The 21,537-nt window shown below is 42.9% G+C and overlaps 1 protein-coding gene across 3 annotated transcripts; it reads left to right on the plus strand.

Annotated features, from left to right (window-relative positions):
* The first annotated feature begins 988 nt into the window (after nt 1–988).
* On the plus strand, nt 989–17,697 carry baz2a (bromodomain adjacent to zinc finger domain, 2A). Of its 3 annotated transcripts, none has more exons than XM_063465517.1 (30): nt 989–1,169; nt 2,426–2,549; nt 3,750–4,652; nt 5,316–7,430; nt 7,598–7,873; nt 7,959–8,288; nt 8,368–8,428; nt 8,824–8,932; nt 9,083–9,184; nt 9,314–9,536; nt 9,635–9,696; nt 9,801–9,866; nt 9,980–10,372; nt 10,479–10,733; nt 10,825–11,039; nt 11,130–11,204; nt 11,292–11,466; nt 11,547–11,609; nt 11,695–11,839; nt 11,933–12,567; nt 12,667–13,009; nt 13,211–13,366; nt 13,449–13,609; nt 13,948–14,013; nt 14,117–14,400; nt 14,502–14,637; nt 14,765–14,911; nt 15,024–15,253; nt 15,377–15,520; nt 15,788–17,697. In XM_063465517.1, the coding sequence occupies exons 2-30, from the start codon at nt 2,426–2,428 to the stop codon at nt 15,945–15,947; spliced, it is 8,154 nt and encodes a 2,717-aa protein (XP_063321587.1). In that variant the 5' UTR covers nt 989–1,169; the 3' UTR covers nt 15,948–17,697. The 3 variants fall into 3 exon arrangements, with proteins under 3 accessions (XP_063321587.1, XP_063321588.1, XP_063321589.1); XM_063465518.1 differs by lacking the exon at nt 989–1,169 and adding an exon at nt 1,262–1,461; XM_063465519.1 differs by lacking the exon at nt 989–1,169 and adding an exon at nt 1,412–1,513.
* The last annotated feature ends 3,840 nt before the right edge of the window (nt 17,698–21,537 follow it).

Below are 21,537 nucleotides of genomic sequence, written 5' to 3' on the forward strand. Positions count from 1 at the left end.
TTTTTCAAGTGAATGCTAATTAAGATAAAGATTGAGATAAAGCTAAAAGATAACTGGCCAAATATGGACCTGAAAGTGTTTCACGATGACTGGTGAAACTTTCCACTAGAGGACTCAAGAAGACTGGAAGGCTCAAGGTTAATAACATTGTAATAATAATATTTACCATGATGATGTAATGATAACAATTATGCTTCTCTAAATGAAGCTATTGCTTGATTGACTTACTTTTATTTTCCTCCAACACGTTTCACACATGATAAATATCACAAGCACATACTAATTGCGATCATACTATTGAAGCAATAAGTATCAGAATTAGAAGCATTTAAAGTAATCATAAAGATGGCTTTACATAGTGGAAGGATTATATGTCAGCAGCCCTGCTAGGCAACACACACAAGTAAAAAAGAGGAATATATTAATATTATTAAATTAGAACAACTTAGAGATAATATAAATTGCAAAAACAAAAAAATATCATCAAATAATAATAATAAATAAAAAGACAATAACATAACAAAATAAATTTAAAAGAATTACAAAATATATATGTCAATTAACCATAGCAATTATGTAGTAAATTATTTTAACTTTGTCTCTTTAATGCTGCTTCAATTCTAGGCATCTGTAATAATAATGCAATAAAATTATTAGAATTATTCATAATAAAAAGGAACTACTTTTCATGTTTTACGTGCATTTGGTTGGTTTTATTGGTTTCATTCTTTTACTTGTAATAGCAGATACTATTGTTAGTATTGACTAATGATAATAATAATAATAATTGCTATATTATTATAATTATCAATAATAATAGTTATTATTATTATTGTTGCTAAGTTTGAGCTTTTGTCTATTTGTATTTATAGTTTAATATCCTTGTTTATTTTTTTATTTGTTTAGTTTTATTTATTTACTTTTTTTTGTGAAATTTAGTGAACAAATGTAACCGGATGCATACGTAGTTATTGTTGGGACATTTGCTCCTGTTCGCTCTGTTCTGTGATCATGGCTGCACCGGACCACACCAGCCATGTTTGCTAATTTAAAACCCAAAGGTTAGGGGAATAGTTGTTTATTATTTATCGCCTTGCCATCTTCAGCCGCACATCCGTTAAGAAGAACGTTTAGAGACACCTGCGCCTTCGGGACCCGAGGACTGAAAGGTCGGACACGCTTTTAGAGAAATATCGGGGAAACTTTGGACGGTGGAAGTGTGGGAGGATCGTGATGCTCTGTGAAAATTGTCTGTGCTCGCAGCGTAAACAATGTAACTTCATCTGGCTGCTAGCTAACGTTAGCCCGTGAACAAAAGGGGAGCACGCCTCCATCTGTTAACTAGAGAGCCTGATGAGGGGGTTGATGTTGGTCATTACCGGCAGACCGGCGGATATTTATTTCGTTCGCGGAGCTCTCTATCGCTGATGGGCATCATGGATCCAACGTAGCGTGGTTACGGTATCTGCTACCCGGCTATGAGCTAACATCGCAGCGCTTACTCTGGATAAACGTAAAGGATGCTATTAAGTTAGCTACGTGGCTAGCGTATGTTAGCTAGGCTCTTTTGTGATGATTTAGCTAAATAACCTTGGAACTGGAGCGGGGTGGGTTTTCGCACGGAATTTCACGTTAAAATAAACTGTTTGAATGGCTTCTTGAAGAGTTGAACTTGTATCCAACGTTATCAATGGTTAGCTCAGTTGACTCGCAAGTGGTAGAAATGGGGGTTTGTTCATTTGAGAGCGCAGCTAGCGCGACAAGCTAACGCCTGCTATTGCAACGGCCTTACTGAAATAGGAAATCAAGTGTCCTGGGGGCTATTTATGCATTGCAGAGAGCCTTTAAACGGAGAGTGGCGTAGAAAACAATTATCCAGGCCTCACGGTGTGAAATATTATCACTCCCATTGTTATTGAGCTGAGGCCGCCGGGTCTTCAGACTGTTTGTGTCTGGGCCGTGTATTTATCACTGTAGACCTGAAGAGCCTGAGCTCGTGTTAGCAGCAGCAGTGCCTCATCAGCGGTAATGATGAGCTTCTATCGTAATATCCCGTTTGTCCATTACACTCGCTAGGGCCTGGCATCTGCTGTTGCTGGCTGCGACATTTTGACGGTTGTTGTTGGAGCGAAATGGTGCTGCCTGTCACAAGCCGCAGCTGCCAGAATCACCGAGGAAAGACATTTCGTGGAAGAAATGGCACGCATTACGTAGCGTCGACTGCCTTCAAAAGTGCACGAAAAGAAGCGAAAATGAATTAAATAATATGTTTGAGAGCCATTTGGTCATGCAGATTCTCACACATTTAACCCGTGCTCAGTACCTGCACCGCTTCCATACGTCATACTGTAGATTAACATTAGGTAGCAGACTGAATGAATACATTTAATAAATTAACTATTTATTTATTTTTGATGTTTTTCAGATGGACTCAAATAATCATTTCAACTATGGCACTCACTCTTCAGCAAACTCAGGACTGAAACTCTCCTCAGGGGATTCTCTTTATACTAACGGGTCCTCCATGAGTTTTCCTCAGCAGGGGAAGAGTGAGTATTTCTGCACCTTAGAATAAAATGAACCTTATTGTTTATATTAAAAAAATTGTGGCCTTTACCATAAAGTGGGATTAGGGGGCTTACTGAGTTCTTACTGAGAACTACAGGGTTAAAACCCTGGGTTTTCACTGGTAGGATTGTGGTTCAACTTGGAATATATCACCTTGGTAACTTATAGTGCAGAACTCACCTGCTAGAGCGGTTTATGTTCAAGATAAGACATCATCAGGTTTGAAGTCATCACTAGAGCATTTCTTTGGAGAGAAAGACCTACAGGTTTTAGAAACTGTCTGAAATTTTTGTTTTTATTTGCTGAACATCAATTAAGAAACTCAGATTTCCCTTTTTTTCAGGAGAGACTTTATTATTCCTGATGTTTTTTTGTTTCGTTTTTTTTGTTTATATTATCCTTAATATAGTTATGCGGTGCTCACCTAAGCCATGAAACTGATGACATTTCCAAAAACTACAAGTAGGAAAAAGTACCCTGACCGGTTTGAATTTTTTTTTGTGTGTTTGCTGCTTCCTTCTTCTCAAAACACTTGACATCACTTGGGCTGCAGTTGAAAGAGAAAGCTAGAAGTGTCTTAAGCACATCTTGACATTTAATGAAATGTGGATGTCAGAGTTTTCCTGTGTCTTAAAGAATGAAACGCCTGGTAACTTACGCAGCATTTTTTCCAGCTTTTCTTTCTTGCTTCAGTTAGGCCAGATGTTTTTAGTATACTGGGCCTTTTCCAGTCTTACTGACCAAATCGCTTAAAGTGCACACACGTTCATACAGCAATTTTAATACTATCCTTTTCCTCTCTCACATGCCCACACACAGCTTTCAGCCTGTATTATGTGTTAAAACTCCTTTTTTTTTTTAATATTTAATTTTATTCCTTTGTAACATCAGTACTCTACCTTCAGTAGATTTGTGGGTGATTGGTCAAATGCTGCCATTGTCACCCTTTTAATGTGCACATGGTCATAGCTAGATTGGGAAACCCTGGCTTGATTTATGGAGTTGGTAACCATATTGACCATTGTGACCACTTAGCCTGATTGACAAAGTGTGAAGCCAGATAAGGAAATGATGTCTTGGGTATGTTGAAATTGCTTTGCAGTACAGGCCCCAGATCTCAGTGACTCAGAGACAGATTTTTACCATTATAGCTTTTTTCAACTTGTATTTCTTACTAACAGATATGAATGGCGAAATGAATGTGAATGGCGTCACTACTGTACTCGGATCCAGTGTCCCTGGTTCCCACCCACCATCGGCCCCTTATCCACACTTGAGCAACCACCATCAGAGCAGTGTGGGCTATGACTACTTGTGGGGAGGGCACCCTCAGTATGGCCCAGCTGTGAGCAACTCTCCTGCTCATGGGATGCATCAGAAGCAGTCTACACCTGGGATGGTTCAGCCTCAGTCACAGCACCACTTCCAGGGTCATGGACAGTACCAGCTGAATGGGGGGATAGAAAGCTCCCATCAGGCCCCTGTGGCAGGCCCAGCGAACATGCCTCTCACGGGGAACCAGTACTGGAACAGGAGTAACCCTGGCACCCAGCAGATGAGTTATAATTCCCATGGCATGTATGGGACCTACCAGAGTCAAGCACATCCTGGGATTACACCACCACAGCATCACCAGCAGCAGTCCTTACAGGCAACCCCTCATCAGGCATCACAACAACACTTCCATTCCTCCCACCCTCTCCCACACCACCGCCACCAGCAGCACCAGCAACCACAGCATTACGGCATGATGCCGAATGGGATGCCGTATTACCAGCATCAGCCCCAGCACCCGTCCCTGTCATCACCCCAGCAGCAGCAGCAGCCGCCACCACAACAGCAAACTCAGCCACAAGCCCAGGCTCAGATGATGCCCCCAGCTTCTCAGAATTTCACTCCTCCACGTGGCAGCCCGCAGCACCACAGCTTAGGCAGAGGGAGCACTGGCAGCCCTCTGCCCGTGGGGATGTCCTCGGCACAAATGATGTCACCATCAGCTGTGCAGGATAGTGGATCTCCAAAGGGCCACAGCAGGGAACGGAGCCCCCACTCTAGCAATGTGGGGATGTCCTCTCCAATGCAAGGTGACCCTTAAATATATTTTTGTTTTTCGCAGTTTCAGCAAAGATTAAATATTACCTTTTTTGTCTGGACTTAGTTAGTTCTAGAGTTTTGGGACCTGTAGTGCTTTGATTTCCTCATTTAATCAAACTCTTCTGTGTATAGTCTATTTCCTCATTTTAGTGCCAGCTTTTGAGTGATACAAATAACTGTGATAGACTGTGTTAGTTGTTGAGTGTGAATTGATTACTTGACCAAGAGAAACAGCTGATGTTTTGTCCTGGTAATCAGAAAGCCAAATGCATTTAGACAAAATAAGGCAATTTAATGAGTCACCTTTTAATTCCTGGAAAAGGATAAATAAATCATCAAGTGTTTAATTCATAATAAAACAGAAAATATTTCCAGTCTTAGTTAATACAGTGTTCAGTATTACGTCACTCGTTGACATTGTTTATTATTGGGGACAGTGCCATTATTTAACCAGCAGGTGCCAATGTTTGACTATGTGGTACATCTCAGATGCTTTGCTAAGGGAATTTAATGTCTGATCAGTCAAAATGAATTTTTTATTTTTATTTTCAGTATCTATGTTTAGTATGAGAATAAAAATGATGTGTTTCAGTGTACAACAGTTTCGCATTATATTAACAGTTTTGTTATTTTTTTTCCCCTCCTTATTTTAGGGCATACGAGGGAAACTGTCAGGGAGGTAGACACAAGCTACAACGGCAGTGATAGGTCACCTGTTGCCCAGAGGCTACCCAAGACTGATAGTCACCAATCCAAACCTCCTGCTACTCATGTGGGTCCTCCGAGTGATTATCGTCAGCTTTCGGAACAGCCAGCAGCTCAGCGCCCAGAAATGTCTTCCCCAGTCAGAGATCCAGCTGTTAACCCACCTCCTCAGTCGCAGCTCTCTGTGGCTACAGCAAATACATCTGTTTCTTTAACCAAGTCCTCAACACCACCTCAGGTGTCTGCAGCTCCTGCTTTCTCTGGGTCTCCTACATCTGAGGCTGGACCCACTATAATTTCGTCTCCTGATGTAGAATCTACGTCACCACAAATATCAACATCTCCCAGTGTATCCTTTGCCCCATCTCCAACAGCTGCTCCCAGGCTCTCTTCTCCTCCCCTGATGGTTCAAGGCTTCAGGCCTCCCCCTCCTGGCATGAGTGATATATCACCTGCAGGATCCAAGCATCTGTTAGTGGGGTCTTCATCCACCTCATCGCTTCCTGTATCACCTTCAAAGCTGTCTACACCTCTTGCTTCGACTGATAGTTTGTCTAGACCTGCAGCAGTTTCTTCAGGGCCTCCAGTCTCTTCATCATTGGAGTCTGCATTTCATCAAAAGCCTGCAACTGTTTCTGGACCTCCTGTACAACAGTCGCCTCCTTCCATAGTGTCTGCATCTGCTTACTCTGCACCCAGCTTGTTGGTTGAGAGGCAAATGGTTCAAGAATCTAAGCCACCTTCGATGCCACTACGTTTCTCTGATGCATCTGGAGGTCAGCATGAAAAGCCTGGACCCCCAAAACTGATTTCTGACTCTGTGGCTGCAAATTCCTCATCTGGCGGTTTAGCTCCATCTCAGATGTCTTTATCGGGACCTTCAACCTTAACACCACCTGGCCCTTGCTCATTACCATCTGCATCACCCTCTTCAGTGGAAAAAACTCCTCTAGTTGGCAGTGAACCAGCATCCACACTGCAGGGTCAGAAATACACTCCTCAAGCTGTTGATTCGGGTCTTTCCATTGCTTCATCACCACCAGGAGGCATGAATTTGCCCTCGATCACAGACCATGTAAGTCCTACAGTGAGACCTCTGTCTACCCTACCTCTTCTAACCACTCAAGCCTCCAGGACTGCACCCCTGCCCAGCCCTCCTGCCTTGGTGTCTGTGCCTCCTGTAACGGGTACATCTTCTGGAGTGGTCCAAAGTTCTGACCTTGAGCGACATCCTCCTAACACCGCTCCTCCTTGTGTGCTAAAGCAGTCACCTTCCAAGTCTGAGCACCGTGGCCATTGTGAGGATAGGAAAGCACTAGCTGATAAAAGAAATGAAAACGCAGAGGAACACCTCCCTTTGCTTGATTCAGGCCTGGTAAGGATGTCACAGCTGGAAGCACCTGAGAGTCATAAATCTGAAAGTCAGCCACCCAAATCCGTCTCTGAGCTTCCTGGGAAAACTTTACAAACCACACTCGCTCCTGATCAAAAGCCCAAGAATGGGCAAACAGATTCTGAAAATCACCACATGCCAAGTGATGGCTGGGCAGCAGAGGACTGCACGATAGACCGAGCTCCTCTCAGAAAGTCTCCACACCTTAGCAGGACAAGCTTTGCAAACTCTTCGCATCCGGCCTCTCAGTATGACGGCAATTCAACCTGTAACACCCCCTCTGGAATCAGTGTCGACTCTACTTTAGAAAAGACCTCTCTTTTAGGCGGTGATAGCTCATGCATAGAGGACTCGACTCACTTTGACAACAGCTTTCACGTGAGAAAGGGCAATTCTCAGTTTGACAACACTTCCTGCGCAGAAGAGGAGCCATCTAGTATATTTGAGAACTCTGTAGATAGCAGCTTTTCTGTGGAAGATTCCAGAGACAACACATTAGACTCCACCAGGGAAGGAGAGACATCAGAAGCAGAAGAAACCAGGAACAGCTGCGAAATTACAGGAGAATCAGTGCTGGAGTCTTCTCTAGACAACACCTCTCAGACTGAAGAGCCTCCTGTTGATTCGAGTGATGTGTCCAACACACACTCTTTTGTGTCATCTCAGCAAGGTACAGTTATTTCTTTTCTGATCATTAAGACTAGTATGGCATCATTTGACAGGAAAAAGTTTTCAGTTTAAATAATAGAGTATTATTCTTTATCAGAATATTCATTTCTCTGTTGGAACTGTACGCCTAACATCACTTACTTAGTCTTGAGCTCTGTTCATTCTTAGGACCTGAAGCAGGCTGGGATCCCAGAGGACATGATACACCAGACTCATCTGGAGGCATTAATACTAAAATCGCTGCCGATGACACAATGACACCACCAAGTTTCAAGATGAGAGATGAGAACTTCATCGCCTTCAGTACCCCAGCACAGAGCCCTGCTGTACACCCACTCCAACAAGTTACTGATCAGACTTTGCCAGCTGCCGGAGGAAATCTGAAAACCCCAGGGAAACCACGCAAACCTCGAACTACTAAGGCAATATGGATTAAACCTGCAGGTATTTAACAGTCTGACTTCAACAGAATGCTATTCTAATAGTATTAGATTTTACCTTACAATTTTTTTTTCTCTTTTGTGTTCAGCTCCAGAGGAGGTCCAGCTGAAGCCTCGGGGTCGAACCCCAAAGGTGGAGAAAATGAAGTCTAACGAACAGGAAGGGACTAATGTGGAGCCAGCTAAGGGCAGAAAGAGAAAGAAGTCTCTTAAGGTTGATGCACACGAAACATCTGGGGAGGCTGGGCCTTCCACAGAAGAGGTTGATCCAATAACAGCCACGATTGACGCTGTTTTGGCCAACGCTTCATCTATCAGTGCAGCAGTCGAGAAACCCAAGAAGATGAAAAGGGTGAAGAAACAAGATGCAGAAACAGCTGCTGATGATGCTGATGAAAACGACGACAGCTCCACTGCAGGTAACGAAAAGGCCATTTTGTTGAAAGAAGATGTCACCGTTTAAGAGTTTGATGGTAAACTTTTGGTTTGTTGGAACAGGTGAATCTGGCAGACGAAGAGTGGCAACAGAGGAGCAGGTCCAGTTCCCTCTGCTGCACGGGTAAAGTTTCCTTTTACTGTTTATTGAGCTTTTAAATTACACAAATTCAGTCAGAACTCGTCATATAAAAAAATTCTAAGTCAACACAGTCAAATATTCACATAACAGAAGCGCTATTTGGATTTGGTGAGCACACTTATCTTTGCTGAAGCTTTAATAACTGATGTCAAGTTAAATTATTATAAAAACGTCTTCATTAACACTGTTAATTTTTCAGTGAGGTTTTGTCCATACTAGCCAAATGTGATACCATGGAAACCTAGATGTAAACAAACTAAACCAGACGTATATCTGGAAGGATGATAAATTCATATTTGTTGTTTACAAAAATATCCTTAAATTAGTTGGAAAAATGTATGACAGGACTGTAATGATCAACGCTGTTTTAATTGTAGTTGGAAGAGAGAGATTCGTGTGAAGAAAATGGAGAACCGGATGAAGGGCGAAACTTGGTACTATACTCCTTGTGGAAGGAGGATGAAACAGTTTCCAGAAATTGTCAAGGTGAATTTCCCAGAATTTTTAAATTATTCTTAAAAAGTTATTTGAAACTCTTAAAATCTTGGTCTTCTCATTTATGGTTTTATATTATGTTAAAACTCGTATTTTTGTCTCATTCTTCTCCGGCTGTGTCTTTATTACTTAATGACACAGTACTTGAAGAAACACACAGACAGTGTGGTCACGCGAGAACACTTCAGCTTCAGTCCACGCATGCCTGTTGGAGACTTCTACGAAGAGAGAGAAACTCCAGAGGTCTGTATATTTTTACATTTGAAATATAAAGTATTCAAATACTCAACAGTTAAACTTTAGGTATTAAAAATGTTTTAAAAAAATAGAGGAAAATTGTTTTTGAAAGTCTGTTTTCTCTGTGTTTTATAGGGTGTGAAGTGGGTCCTTCTGGCTAATGAGGAAGTTCCCTCTATGATCATGGCCATCACTGGTCGGCGTGGTCGACCTCCAAATCCCGATAAAGAAAAACCTCGCAGGGTTCGTGGGGTAAAGGGAGGACAGGTCCGTCGCCCCGGTAGACCTCCTAAACCGAAGATGATTGATTTCCTTAGCAAAGTTGATGCCAAGCTGCTGAAACGACTTGAGGCCAAGGGTGAGTAAAGAAGTTGGGCGAAATGTCTTTGCTCATTATATAAACTCAGCCTTTCTACTGTGACTAAATAATTTTTAATTCCCTGTGTTTAAAAATAGAAGCTCTCACAGAGGAGGAAAAGGAGAAATTGGCAAAAATCAAAAAGAAAATGAAAAGAAAGGTATGTAGATCAAATTTATTGTAATCCTGATCTGTTACACTATTCATTTATCATCCTGATTTTGTTGGTGCCGTTTATTCATTTATTTATTTATTTATTTTTAGGCAAGAATGAAGAGAAGGGAGGATGCAAAGATTAAGAAAATGAGAGATGAAAAAAAGAGAGCGAAGGTAAAGAAAAATACTTAACACTCGTGTCCTCAGACGCACATCTTTATCACCTTCACCTCTTCATCATTTTGTTTTTATTTTATTTTATTTTATTTTATTCATTTTTGTTTTAGCTCGAGCAAGAGGCCCAGCACCTAGAGGCAAAGGCTGAACCAACTGACCCATCAGCGCCACAGGCTTCACAGCCGGCATCAGAATCTGCTGCAGAGCCTAAGAATCTCGGCCGGAGGAGGTCAATTAAGGTTGAGCCCACCCCACCGGTTCAGCAGACTGACACGGACAGGGTGGCCCAGGGTAAGAGGGTGCTGGGGGCTCGGAGTAAAGCCAAGGCCCTGGCTAAAGCTCAGGCGGAGGCAGAGGCTGCAGCTCAGGCTGTTCTGGCTGCTAAGAGGGCAGCAGAGCGGAGAGCACAGGCCCAGCGACGGATGGAGGAGCGGAAGAGGCAGCAGTTGATAGCCGAAGAGCTGAAGAAGCCCACAGAGGATATGTGTCTCACTGATCACAAAGTGAGTTTTAATTTTAATCCCTTTTTTAAAAAATGTTTTTTTTTTTAATTTTGATGTAAAAACTGATTCCAGTTGTTTTGTGACCTTTGAACTTTGTTTTCAATAGCCCCTCCCAGAGCTGTCCCGTATTCCTGGTGTGGTGCTTTCTGGAACAGCTTTTGCACACTGTCTGGCTGTGGTAGAGTTCTTACACGGTTATGGAAAGGTGATCGGTCTCAACATACCCAAGGACATCCCCAGCCTTGCTACCCTGCAGGAAGGCCTCCTGGGCCTGGGTGACAGCCAAGGAGAGCTGCAGGATCTACTGATAAAGCTGGTGGAGGCTGCACTACATGATCCAGGCCTACCATCGTATTATCAGGTGTGTGTGATACACTTCAAGCATTCTGCTTATTAAAGAAATTTGGTATGTGGCGGAAACCCGTTAATCTTAATTTTTCTTTAATCTCCAGTCGGTAAAGATCCTTGGGGAAAAGCTGGTTGAGTTGGAGCTGACCCGCAGCACGGTTTCAGAAGTACTTCGCATCTTTTTGGAAGCTCATGGCTATGAGACAGAAGTGTGCAACACCCTGAGAACCAAACCATTTCATGCCCTGCCTCCTGACACCAAGGCAGCCATACTGGGTTTCCTTGTGGAAGAGCTTAACAGCAGTAACACTGTGATCAAGTATGTTCAAGATGATTACTCGTTCTAAGACTGCTTAAAGGGAGAGTTTACTCAAGAAACAGTAAGATCAGTGTTTGTTTTAAATTTCAGTGATATTGACAACACAGTGGAGAATATGACAACCTACAGGAAGAACAAGTGGATCATTGAGGGGAAACTCCGAAAGTAAGATCAATGTTTTCAAACGCTTATTTTGAGTTCTGCTACTTATCCAAGCAGTATTAAATGTTGGACTTGTTTTCCTCCTGCCAGACTGAAGGCGGCGCTATCACGTCGTACAGGACGCTCAGAGGAAGAGCTGTGTTTTGAGGAGAGGAGGCGTAGTGCCAGAGTAGCTGAGGAGGAGAACCTCAGCCTGGAGGAGAATGGTGTAATCCTTGAGAGAGGGAACCGCCGTGCACGCAAAGAAGAACCCAAACTCAGTGATGTATGTTTCAGCTCTACTGTTTTAACTACAGCACGATCATGCATGCACTTGAGACTAATTGAACTCCTTCTTTGCTGCAGAGCGAGAGCCCTACCAATGCTAGCATTCCAGAGCTTGAAAGGCAGATAGATAAGCTAACTAAGGTAAAGCTGATATGACACAGGCACAGTGCTGTATACATGTTTGTTGCTTAATATTAAATATTCCTTTGCTCTTAATCCTCCACAGCGCCAAGCGTTTTTCCGTAAAAAGCTGCTACAGTCATCTCATTCCATGCGGGCCATACTGCTGGGGCAGGACCGTTACCGGCGCAGATATTTGGCCCTACCTCACCTTGGAGGAGTTCTTGTCGAGGGCCCTGAAGAGCTGCTGAGTAAGTCTGAGTGGGAACCTCAATATTTTTGCTCTATAAACCCTCGACTTGTCTGTAGTCACGTCAGCATTTCCTTACTCTTCTATCTTGTAGCTTCTGGAGAAGTCCTTATAGCGGAGGTGCCTGTCACCTTCCGTAAAAAAGAGCCCAAAAAGGAGCCCAAAGTTGAGGAAGCTCCCTTGCCAACCACTCCTCCTCCTACTCTGCCTTCCTCTCCGACTTCTGCGACCCCAGGCCAGGCCCAGAACTTCTCTGCGGAGGAGGAGGATCCCCTCCCGGGCACTGCATCCCTCATGAGCAGGCCGAGAGGACGCGGACGTCCCCGGAAAATCAAACCTGAAGTCGAGCTTCACCTCCGCACAGCAAAAATCCGCCGGCGGCGTAGAAGTAGCATCAGGTCCCGGAGTGAGGAAGGGCCAGGATCACCAAATAGCGGGACACAAGACCTCACACAAGCGGCTTTCCAGAGCTGGCTCAGCCAATCACAGGAAGCAGTGATGAATGGCACATGCTCATCAGCAGGGGAAGCTCCAGAGGGTAATCGACCAGAGGAGAGTGTTAAAGAGATGGCAGAGAAGCAAGGACAGTGGTTCAACCTGCTCCCCAAACAACCGTGTGATGATAACTCTCTGACTGAGCTCCAGACGCCCACTTCACCCAGCTCACCCCCCAAACTTCTCCCGCAGATCCCGAGTACTCTGCCTGCACTTACTGCTCCACTCGTGCAGGTTAGCCACCAGAATGATAATAATAAATATGTATATTAATATTACAACAATGCACAGTCTGTATAATGTAAAAATCAATAATAATCTCCTCCTTCTTAGCCGGACCCACTTTTGCCTTGCCTACCTCCTGCTGACCCTGTGGTTCCAGCACCACCAGCACTACAGGACATTCCAGCTACAGGCCCTGATTGTGCTGTCCCAGCCAGTTCTCCACCAACAAACCCTCAGATCCTTCCAACTCCTAATCCCCCAGCTCCATCCACTCCTGCCACACCTGCCAGACCAGCTCGCAGGCGAAGGAGAGGCAGCAGAGGCAGCAGTCCTGCCCGCAGAGGGCCCCGTGGAGCTGCAGCAAAACGCCGCGGCCGCCCACCAAACTCAGTTTTCCAGGAGCTTGAACAGCAGTACTTCACACAGCTCGTGGTCAAGCCTATCCCAGCATGTAAGTACTGAAATGTATCAGTTTTACCTCGGAAATTATTTGAGTTCCATAAATATGCATGAAGATTTCTGTGGTTTTCACTGTTTTCTGGGGTGACATACTCTTCCTGTGTTTGTGGTTTCTTTTTTCACTTGTTTAATGTGTTGTGTAAGTTTTATAACACTAATCATGTTTTTTGCTTCTTTTTCTTTCCCCCTCCAGCAATGGTGCGTGGCTGGTGGTGGATCAAGACTCCAGAGGAACTGTATATCACCTTGCAGTCCCTCCATCCAAGAGGCATCAGGGAGAAGGTGCTCCATAAGCATTTAGCCAAACACATGGAGAGCTTGGCCGAGATATGCACCAAACCTATTAACGGTGAATGTTGTTAACTGGATCATTATGAGCTTTCCCATAATGTGCCATATTTGTTCTCATTAAGATTTTCTCATCCAATTAGACCCAATATTTGAGTTGAAGGTAGAAGAGAAGGATGCTCTGCTAGAGGCTCTGCAGCAGCCCTGGCAAGTGCAGGAGAAGGCAATGGAGACAGATATCAGCGCACTACAGTGGGTGGAGGACCTGGAACAGCGGGTTATTGCTGCTGACCTCCATTTGAAGGTAGAAAATCACAACTAAAACCACACAATAAAACAGAACCACTCTGTATTTTTAAAGCTTTAACAGGAGTGAATTAATGTGATTTAAAGAAAATAAAAGCAGGAAATGTTTGCACAAGAAGTTCATATCCTCTGCAGACCTCGATATCCCTGCTTTGTGTGTGTCTCTGCTGTCAAAGAATTCATACAATGCTCCAGGATGCAGCTTTAGGTTTGAATATGCGTAAACTTTAAATGGCAACAAGAAAAGTATCTAAGTTAAAACGAATGTGCATGTAGATTTTTTTATTTTTTGTAGTAAGACTTATTTTATTTTATTTTTTTTATTTTTTTCTCAAGGCACTTCCTCAGAGCGCTATGACCGATGCTGAAACAACCACAGATGCACCAATGGCCGAATTTCAGGTAAACCTTAAAACACTGATAACACATTTCCTCTGTTGAAACCCGATGTGTGTTAAAGTCAGTCACTGATACTTAAATTCCTCCTGTCTCTGTCTCTTTTAAGCCCTACACAATCCCAGATCCAGACTCCACACGCGATGACCTCCAATACTACGAACATGACGCTGACCCACGTGACGACTGGATCGTGCGAACCAAGAAGGAGTGGTCTGGCTTGCCGCGAATCGCCACGCACCCGCTGGACCTGGGCGTGCTGCGGCTAGCCAACCTCGAGCGAAACATCGAGAGACGCTACCTGAAGGAGCCGCTCTGGAACCCCGCAGAAGTGATGCGCCTCGCTCCTCTCACCCCCACACCTGGAGAGGAGCATCCCATGGATGTCATTAGGTGAGAAAACAACCTGGACTAAATGGGACAAATGAATCCTACATTTCATATGGTACACTTTTTTCTCTTTTTTTGGGTTAACTAATTTTCTTCTGTTCCAGTCTGGAAAGTGAAATCACATCTCGACTGCGGACATGGCGTCAGGCTTTAGACCGCTGCCGTAGTGCTCCCCAGCTGTGTCTGTGTTTACTTCAGTTGGAAAAGGCCATTGCTTGGGAGAGATCTGTGACTAAAGTGGTAAGAAATCTTAGAAATGCCTGGTTGGACTTAATTTCACTAGATTCTTCTCAAACTCCTAAGGTTTCTAACCTTTATGGGATAAATGCTTCTCTCTTTTTTTTTTTTCTTTTTCTTTTTTTTAAAGACCTGCCAAGTTTGCAAGAAGGGAGACAATGATGAGTGCCTGCTGCTGTGCGACGGCTGCGATCGTGGCTGCCACATGTACTGCTTGCGGCCTAAAATCACCCAGATTCCAGAGGGAGACTGGTTTTGTCCCACTTGTGTCGCTAAGGTCAGAACTCCTCTTGTCACTCTTGACGTCATAACACTTTGAGCCGTTTTTCAATCTTAAGATCGTATCCCTGAAATTGCTTCGTTTTAAGAAATATTCTCTTTTTTTGTAGGATGAAGACGATTCACTGCACTTGTCCAAAAAGCGCACCAGGGTGAAGAAGAGACGTTACGAAGACGACAGCTCCGAGGACGAGGTGACAACACGACGCAGTGGCGGAATGACGACACGGCACAAAGACGTGGCGACACCTCCCTCATCTTCTCGTCACTCCGGAGAAGGAAGCAGCGCTAAACGGCGCCGCATGACAACACGCAACCAACCCGACCTCACCTTCTGCGAGTGAGTCCCACCTGCCATGAGTGCACCAGCTCTACATGATATGATTTTAAAGTCTTCTGAGATGTTTTGACAGCTACATTGCGGGGGATTCGTGTTAATACTCTTAAAAAAAATTCCTGCTAGGATCATTCTAATGGAGATGGAGGCTCATGCAGACGCCTGGCCATTCCTTGAACCCGTCAATCCTCGACTGGTGCCAGGTTACCGCCGAATCATCAAGAACCCCATGGACTTCCTCACCATGAGAGAAAGACTGTTACAAGGAGGGTAAGTGCTGATTATGCTGCACGTCTCATTAATGCAAAGAAGCGTAGGGTTCACTGCATTGCAGTGGGGGGGTAGTCTTTCTCTCTCTCTCGCTCTCTTATATGAGAACTGAATGGAAAAGCACAAGAGTCTTTAGATCACAATGATGTTAGATCAACTGCTCTTACTTTATACAGTTCAATGATTTGGATTTTTCAGACATTTTTAATCCCTGCCAATCATTTGTCCCTTGTTCTAAGCTTCTCTGCCTGTTTATCCTCATCTCAGGTACCTCAGCTGCGAGGAATTTGCAGCAGATGCTCAGTTGGTCTTCAACAACTGTGAGCTCTTCAATGAAGACACGTCAGAGGTGGGAATGGCAGGACATTCGATGAGGCGTTTCTTTGAGAGCCGCTGGGCGGAGTTCTACTCAAATAAGGACAAATAGGAGCCTACGACGATCCCCGCTGATGGTGGGGCTGTAGACTGTTGGTGCTTTCACCGTCCCAGTCGCACACTCTCCATTACTGCTAAGACTGTCTGGAGTTTCTTCCAGCTATGTGTATTCTCTGTATAGGTATATATGTATAGATTTTGGCTATTTGTCTGTTATTGTTTCCTCTACCGGCCTAACCTTTTTCTAAGGGCCCAAAGCTGAACTGGGTTGAACTTGTACCCATTCCCCATCGCAGATAGCGAGAACGAGTCTCTGTTCACCTTCCATTGTTCCGTGTCTCCTCATCTTCACCTCAGCACCTCATTTTTGTTAGCGTTCTCCTGTCATGTCCTTTCACGTGAGCCCCATGTCGTAGCAAGGCCTTTGGTCAAGCCCCGCTGTGGGTTGATGACGCAGTCTCAGGCCCTGAGTATTTTGGCCCTCAGACTCACCCTGAAGGTCAGGGACTGATCACACTATTGCAGCCTTCATGCTGGATACTGGACCTGCTTAGCACCACTCAATGACTAAACGTATCGAAACTCTTCAGAGCTTGGGCCATTTCTTACCTGTTCATTGGAAATGTAATGTAACGTGGTCTTATGCCTAGAAGTAATTTTTTTGCTCAATATATTTTTATTATATATTCTATATATAAATATATATAAAGATTACAATAGCTGGGATTATTTAATAGCAATAGCTTGTAGTGAATGTGTACAGATTACCTTATAGAGATGTCTAGATGATTTATGAAAAGGCCAGTTAAACTAAAAGGAATCTGTTTCTGGACTGTCATGAGTAGACGTTGTATAACCTCCACTTAAAGTCTTGCACACACACGTGAAACACTTTTCCACCACCACACACAAACATGCACACAGTCCCACACAAACACACAGACACACACCCAACTCCTGCTGCTGTGTGAAAGACACTGGTTTCTGGAACTGGAGGATTTTTAGTGTTGGTCGGTCAGTCGTAGACTATTTATTTCACTTTCCTGTCTGATAAGAGTAAATATTCAGCTAGCTACACCTGATCTGTGTCTCTGACTGTGTGCAACCAAAAGGATGCCACTGTAATTTTAAGCACTTATTAAATAGTCCGTTTGCGAGAACACACAATGAAATCAAGATTGACAGGAGTGTATTGAAGCTTCAAACCTGCAAACACACACGTTTTTCTGTAGCTCGTCTGACCACACGAACACTTCTGAAAGGCTACAGTGGGCTAAAATCCTCTCTTTTTAAAGACTAGAATTGCAAAGGAGCTGACGATGAAGTGCTGGGCACAGTGCTGCCTGGGTTTCAACCTTACATTCCTTTTATTGATACATATTTTTTGTGCTGTACACGGGCCAATGTACAATGTTGCACGGCATGGTTGGTGTGCTATGAAGGCGACAGGATGACTCCACAGTCTGGGTTTTATTTAAACTTGTTTCTTACACTGAACTCAACACCGCTGATAGGAAATAAACGTGGATGTTCCCTATTACACTTAAAGGGACAGTGTTTTTTTTGTTTTGTTTTGTTTTGTTTTTTTCAAAAAACAACAAAAAAAAGGACAAAAACCAAATGTGGTGTTAAGTGACTTTTTAATAATGTACAGTTTTGGTGACTTTAAATTTGTTCCTTTATATTTTTAGGACCAATTCATCATTTTTAAGAGGAGGTATTACAAGACTCTGTTGTATTAAGGTGATGTAACACGTGTGCATCTGTAGAATGTACTGTGAGTTGAATAAAGAACCACATCTAGTAGAAAGTACTTATTTCTGCATTTCTGTTTTGCCCTTTCTCCACGGAGCTTTATATCTGGATGCTTACATCTCTTCTCTGTCCGTCTCCCACTCCGCAGTTGTTCGATTTCCTTCAGGTGCTTCAGTTTTATCCTAATCTGGAAAAACTACCTAGTAATGGGGATATGTTTGGCTATTTAACTGAAAGTTTTAAAGGTTCTGATCTGCCCATGCTCTTCTGGGCCTGCTTGCAAAGTTCAATAGAAAGACTATTATATGTTCTACTCGAGCAGTTGGGTATACAGCTCCAATCTTAAAACCATCCATCTTGTAAACTCTCATCCTGACAAAACACCTCTGTGGACAACGATCCTTCAGGGATGACCTGTGCTTTCAAACGTGGGTTGCTGGTTTGGGTTAGTTCTAGTAAATCCTGCTAATGTTCGATTGAAAATAGATTTTTGAATTGTAATCTTCATGTTTTTCAAACCATTGCTGAATATCTTTGCTGTAATACTTGGGGAAAGCGCTGCTCTTGGGTTGTACCCGCTTTGACTTCAGAACTGCTTTAATTTTTTATGTCACAGATTCAACAAGGTGCTGGAAACATTCCTCAGAGATTTTGCTCCATGTTGACATGATGATACCATCCGAATGTTGCAGCAAAAATTGAGACTCATCCGACCAAAAAACGTTAAAGCAAGTAGTCTGGCATTCTCCACTGACATCACCAAGACATTTTCACCCGGAGAACTGCCGCTCGCTGGACATTCTCTCCGTTTTAGACAATTCTCTGTAAATCTCAGACGTACTCGTCTTGTACCAAAAACCATAAGATCACTTAAATTGCGCATCTTCCAAATTCAGTGCTCATTTTGAACTTCAGCAGGTCATCTTGACCATCTCTACATGCCTGAATGCATATAAATAACCTTTAATGCCAAACAACTGCTTCCCCTCTGACTCAACCACTCACAGAAAGCTAAGCAGATAATACAAACACTGGATGGATGATACCACACACTGTGAACCGCATACCAGCACACAGTTGAAGGTTTCATATTTGAAATATGTGGTATGTTTTTGATGGAATCAAAACATTTCTGCATCACCACTTTAGTTTGCTTTGACACCAGTATTTCTAATTTCTTTGAGAGTGTGCTGAAAGGCTTGCCCATATCAGGCTTACTTAAATTTTGGGGATTAACCAAACAAACGGGAAAAAAAGAAGCGTAAAGCCTACTCTACATGCAATATAAGAGTGAAGAAGGGCTTGGAACTGCTGAAGTGTTTTCTTGCTGGACTGTGCAGCTCCCTGGAGAGTCCTGTCTGAAGCACATGCTGTTGAAAACATCCTGCCATCAGGCCCAGCTGCTCTGCAGTAGAAAAGATCCGAGTTCAGTGAACACTTGCTTGCAAAGATTGATATTTTACACTTTCATCTGGGAAGCATCTAAAGACAAAAAATATGTGTGTAGTAAAGTTAAAATGTAAAAATTTGTATATTGTGTCTCTTAGAGCATCTCTTCCCATTACCCCTCACTCCCAAATCCCTTAGCTTGCACTTTGTATGAGCGCGTATATGTGGGTGTGTATGTGAAATTGTGTCAGTGTCAGCACTATGGGCGGGGGGTTGAAAACTCCCCACGCCAGCGGGTTCCAGCGCGCCCTCCGCCCGTCCTGCTCCACAAATTTGGGCTTAGCCCCACAAAAGGGGGGATAACAGTTACACAGTTGCTGTAGGGAGGAGGGGGTAATCCACAACATAATGGGGCACACCAGCACTCCCCCTCCCCACCTGCCCAACCAGTTCATTCTGGACTCACTTTGCCAGATTTGAAGGCTTTTGATGCCTGGAGGTATCAGGAAAATCAGATTGGACTCCAAACATTTAGACACTCTAAATGAAAAAGAACTAAAAAATAGCATGTTAGAAAAAGAAAGAAAGGAAAAAAGCATCAGAGAGGTGATTAATCTGAGTTTTGACGTAAACCGAAGAATTCTGTCTGCTTTGGTGTGTGTTTCATATCAAAGAGCGAAAATAAAAAGAGTGCATAGACGCAGCATCTCAATAGGTTCTATGGCAACAGCATCATGAAAGGGTTTGTCCCCATGGTGATCAGAGCGGTACCTCACAAGTAGTATGTAGAGGAGGGGAAAAAAAACAAAAACCCTGAGCCTGCCGGCATCAAATCTGAGATCTTTGGGTATAGTGTCAACAAAACAGCAGGCATTTGTTTGCACCTTTAACCTGTAAATATGCTGCTGCATAAGATGGAAAGAGTCACTCTGCTTCACATTGGAGCCTTTTGAAACCCAAATTTCCTTCCAGGAGGAAAAGCGTTTATCACATATTTATCCACTGAGCCAATGCCATGCATAAACCAACAGGCAAAGGTTTTGGTGTTTTCTTGGTGCTCTTGTCACTAATCGGGTCTTTCTAAAGCTGATATAAAGGCTGAACTTCACAAGTTTTTCAGGTGCTCAGAACACGCTAACGCAGGTCATCGAACAGGAGAAAGCAGGAACAAAAACACTTGTATCCTGTGGTAATTTTTCCACTGTTGAATGTATCTGTCATGCTGTTGCACAAATGTATTTTAATAAGGAAATAAGCATGCCAGCCAGCCCTTTTAAAATGTGCTCTGTAAAAGGAGCGCTAATGTTAGCATGCTGAGATGGTGACAGTGACAATGTTACCATGATCATCGTAACAGAAATGGCTCTTTTCTAATTATCATAAACACATAATAATGATGTCAGTGTTTTTACATTCAAGATAAATATAAAACACACAAATATTTCAAATTATAAGCTAGATATAGGTTTCAGGTGTGAAAGGTGTAGCCAAGTGAGTTCCTCAAATGGCCAGCAGGGGGCAACTCTGGTTACAAAAAGAAGTCTGGTTGTATAAAAGTAATTTTTACAGATAAGACTTTTAGTTCCCTTGTCCATATCCTTAGTAAATACCTTAACAATGTTTTTAGGTCTCAGGAGCTAATTTCAAGTCTTACTTGATGCAACATGAAGTTTATTTAGAAAGCTGCAGCTCTCATTTGAGTAAATGGAGGCTGAAGCAGGTCGTGCTTTCAGGTGGGATTCACAATTTCCCTGTGAGGAAAACAAGCCAACTAATAAACCAGTGAATAGATATGCTTACAGGCTTTTTGGAAAACCCACAGCCTATGGGATGAAAAAATGTTGTGGCACTAGAGGGGTTAGGGGATCATCAGTTAAATATCTGTGCCAAAGGTTTTGGCTTTTGATCCCATAACTCTGTGAATTTGTGGACTGCCTAGTCTGCAGGTCAATATTACATTAATATTGTCCATAAATCAATACATGACAAAAAAAGAAAGTGGTCACAAATGTATGACTTATTTCTTATACTGTTTATAATATATAATTTTTTTTCATTGAATGGTTTCAACCTTTCACATTCACTTTATAGTGTCATTAAATGTTCTGTTACATCTACGTTTATAGCACAATTTGGAGAACTAAAAATGAACAGTATTTTACTTTATGATTAAACTAATTTTCAAAACTGATTGATTCATTTTTAATAGATTTATTGATAAATATTTAATACTTTCCTGTAAAACTTTCACTCTGCTGTGAATCCAGTGGACTGGATTGGGACTGTTTGCAGGTTTGTTATGGCCCTCTGGTCCTATTTTTACCACCTCTGTTTTGCACTTTTCATGGTATATGTCCATAATAAAGAAACGTGACTTAAATTGACTTAAAATTTAGTTCAATTTGTCTTCAGGACTATTACATTTTTTTATATCATTCTTCCTGTCTTTGAAGGCCTGCATTTCATGTCAAGATATAAACTGAATATAAACGGGTCGC

The sequence above is a fragment of the Pelmatolapia mariae genome, linkage group LG20, assembly GCF_036321145.2.
Source record: "Pelmatolapia mariae isolate MD_Pm_ZW linkage group LG20, Pm_UMD_F_2, whole genome shotgun sequence".
Taxonomy (NCBI): domain Eukaryota; kingdom Metazoa; phylum Chordata; class Actinopteri; order Cichliformes; family Cichlidae; genus Pelmatolapia; species Pelmatolapia mariae.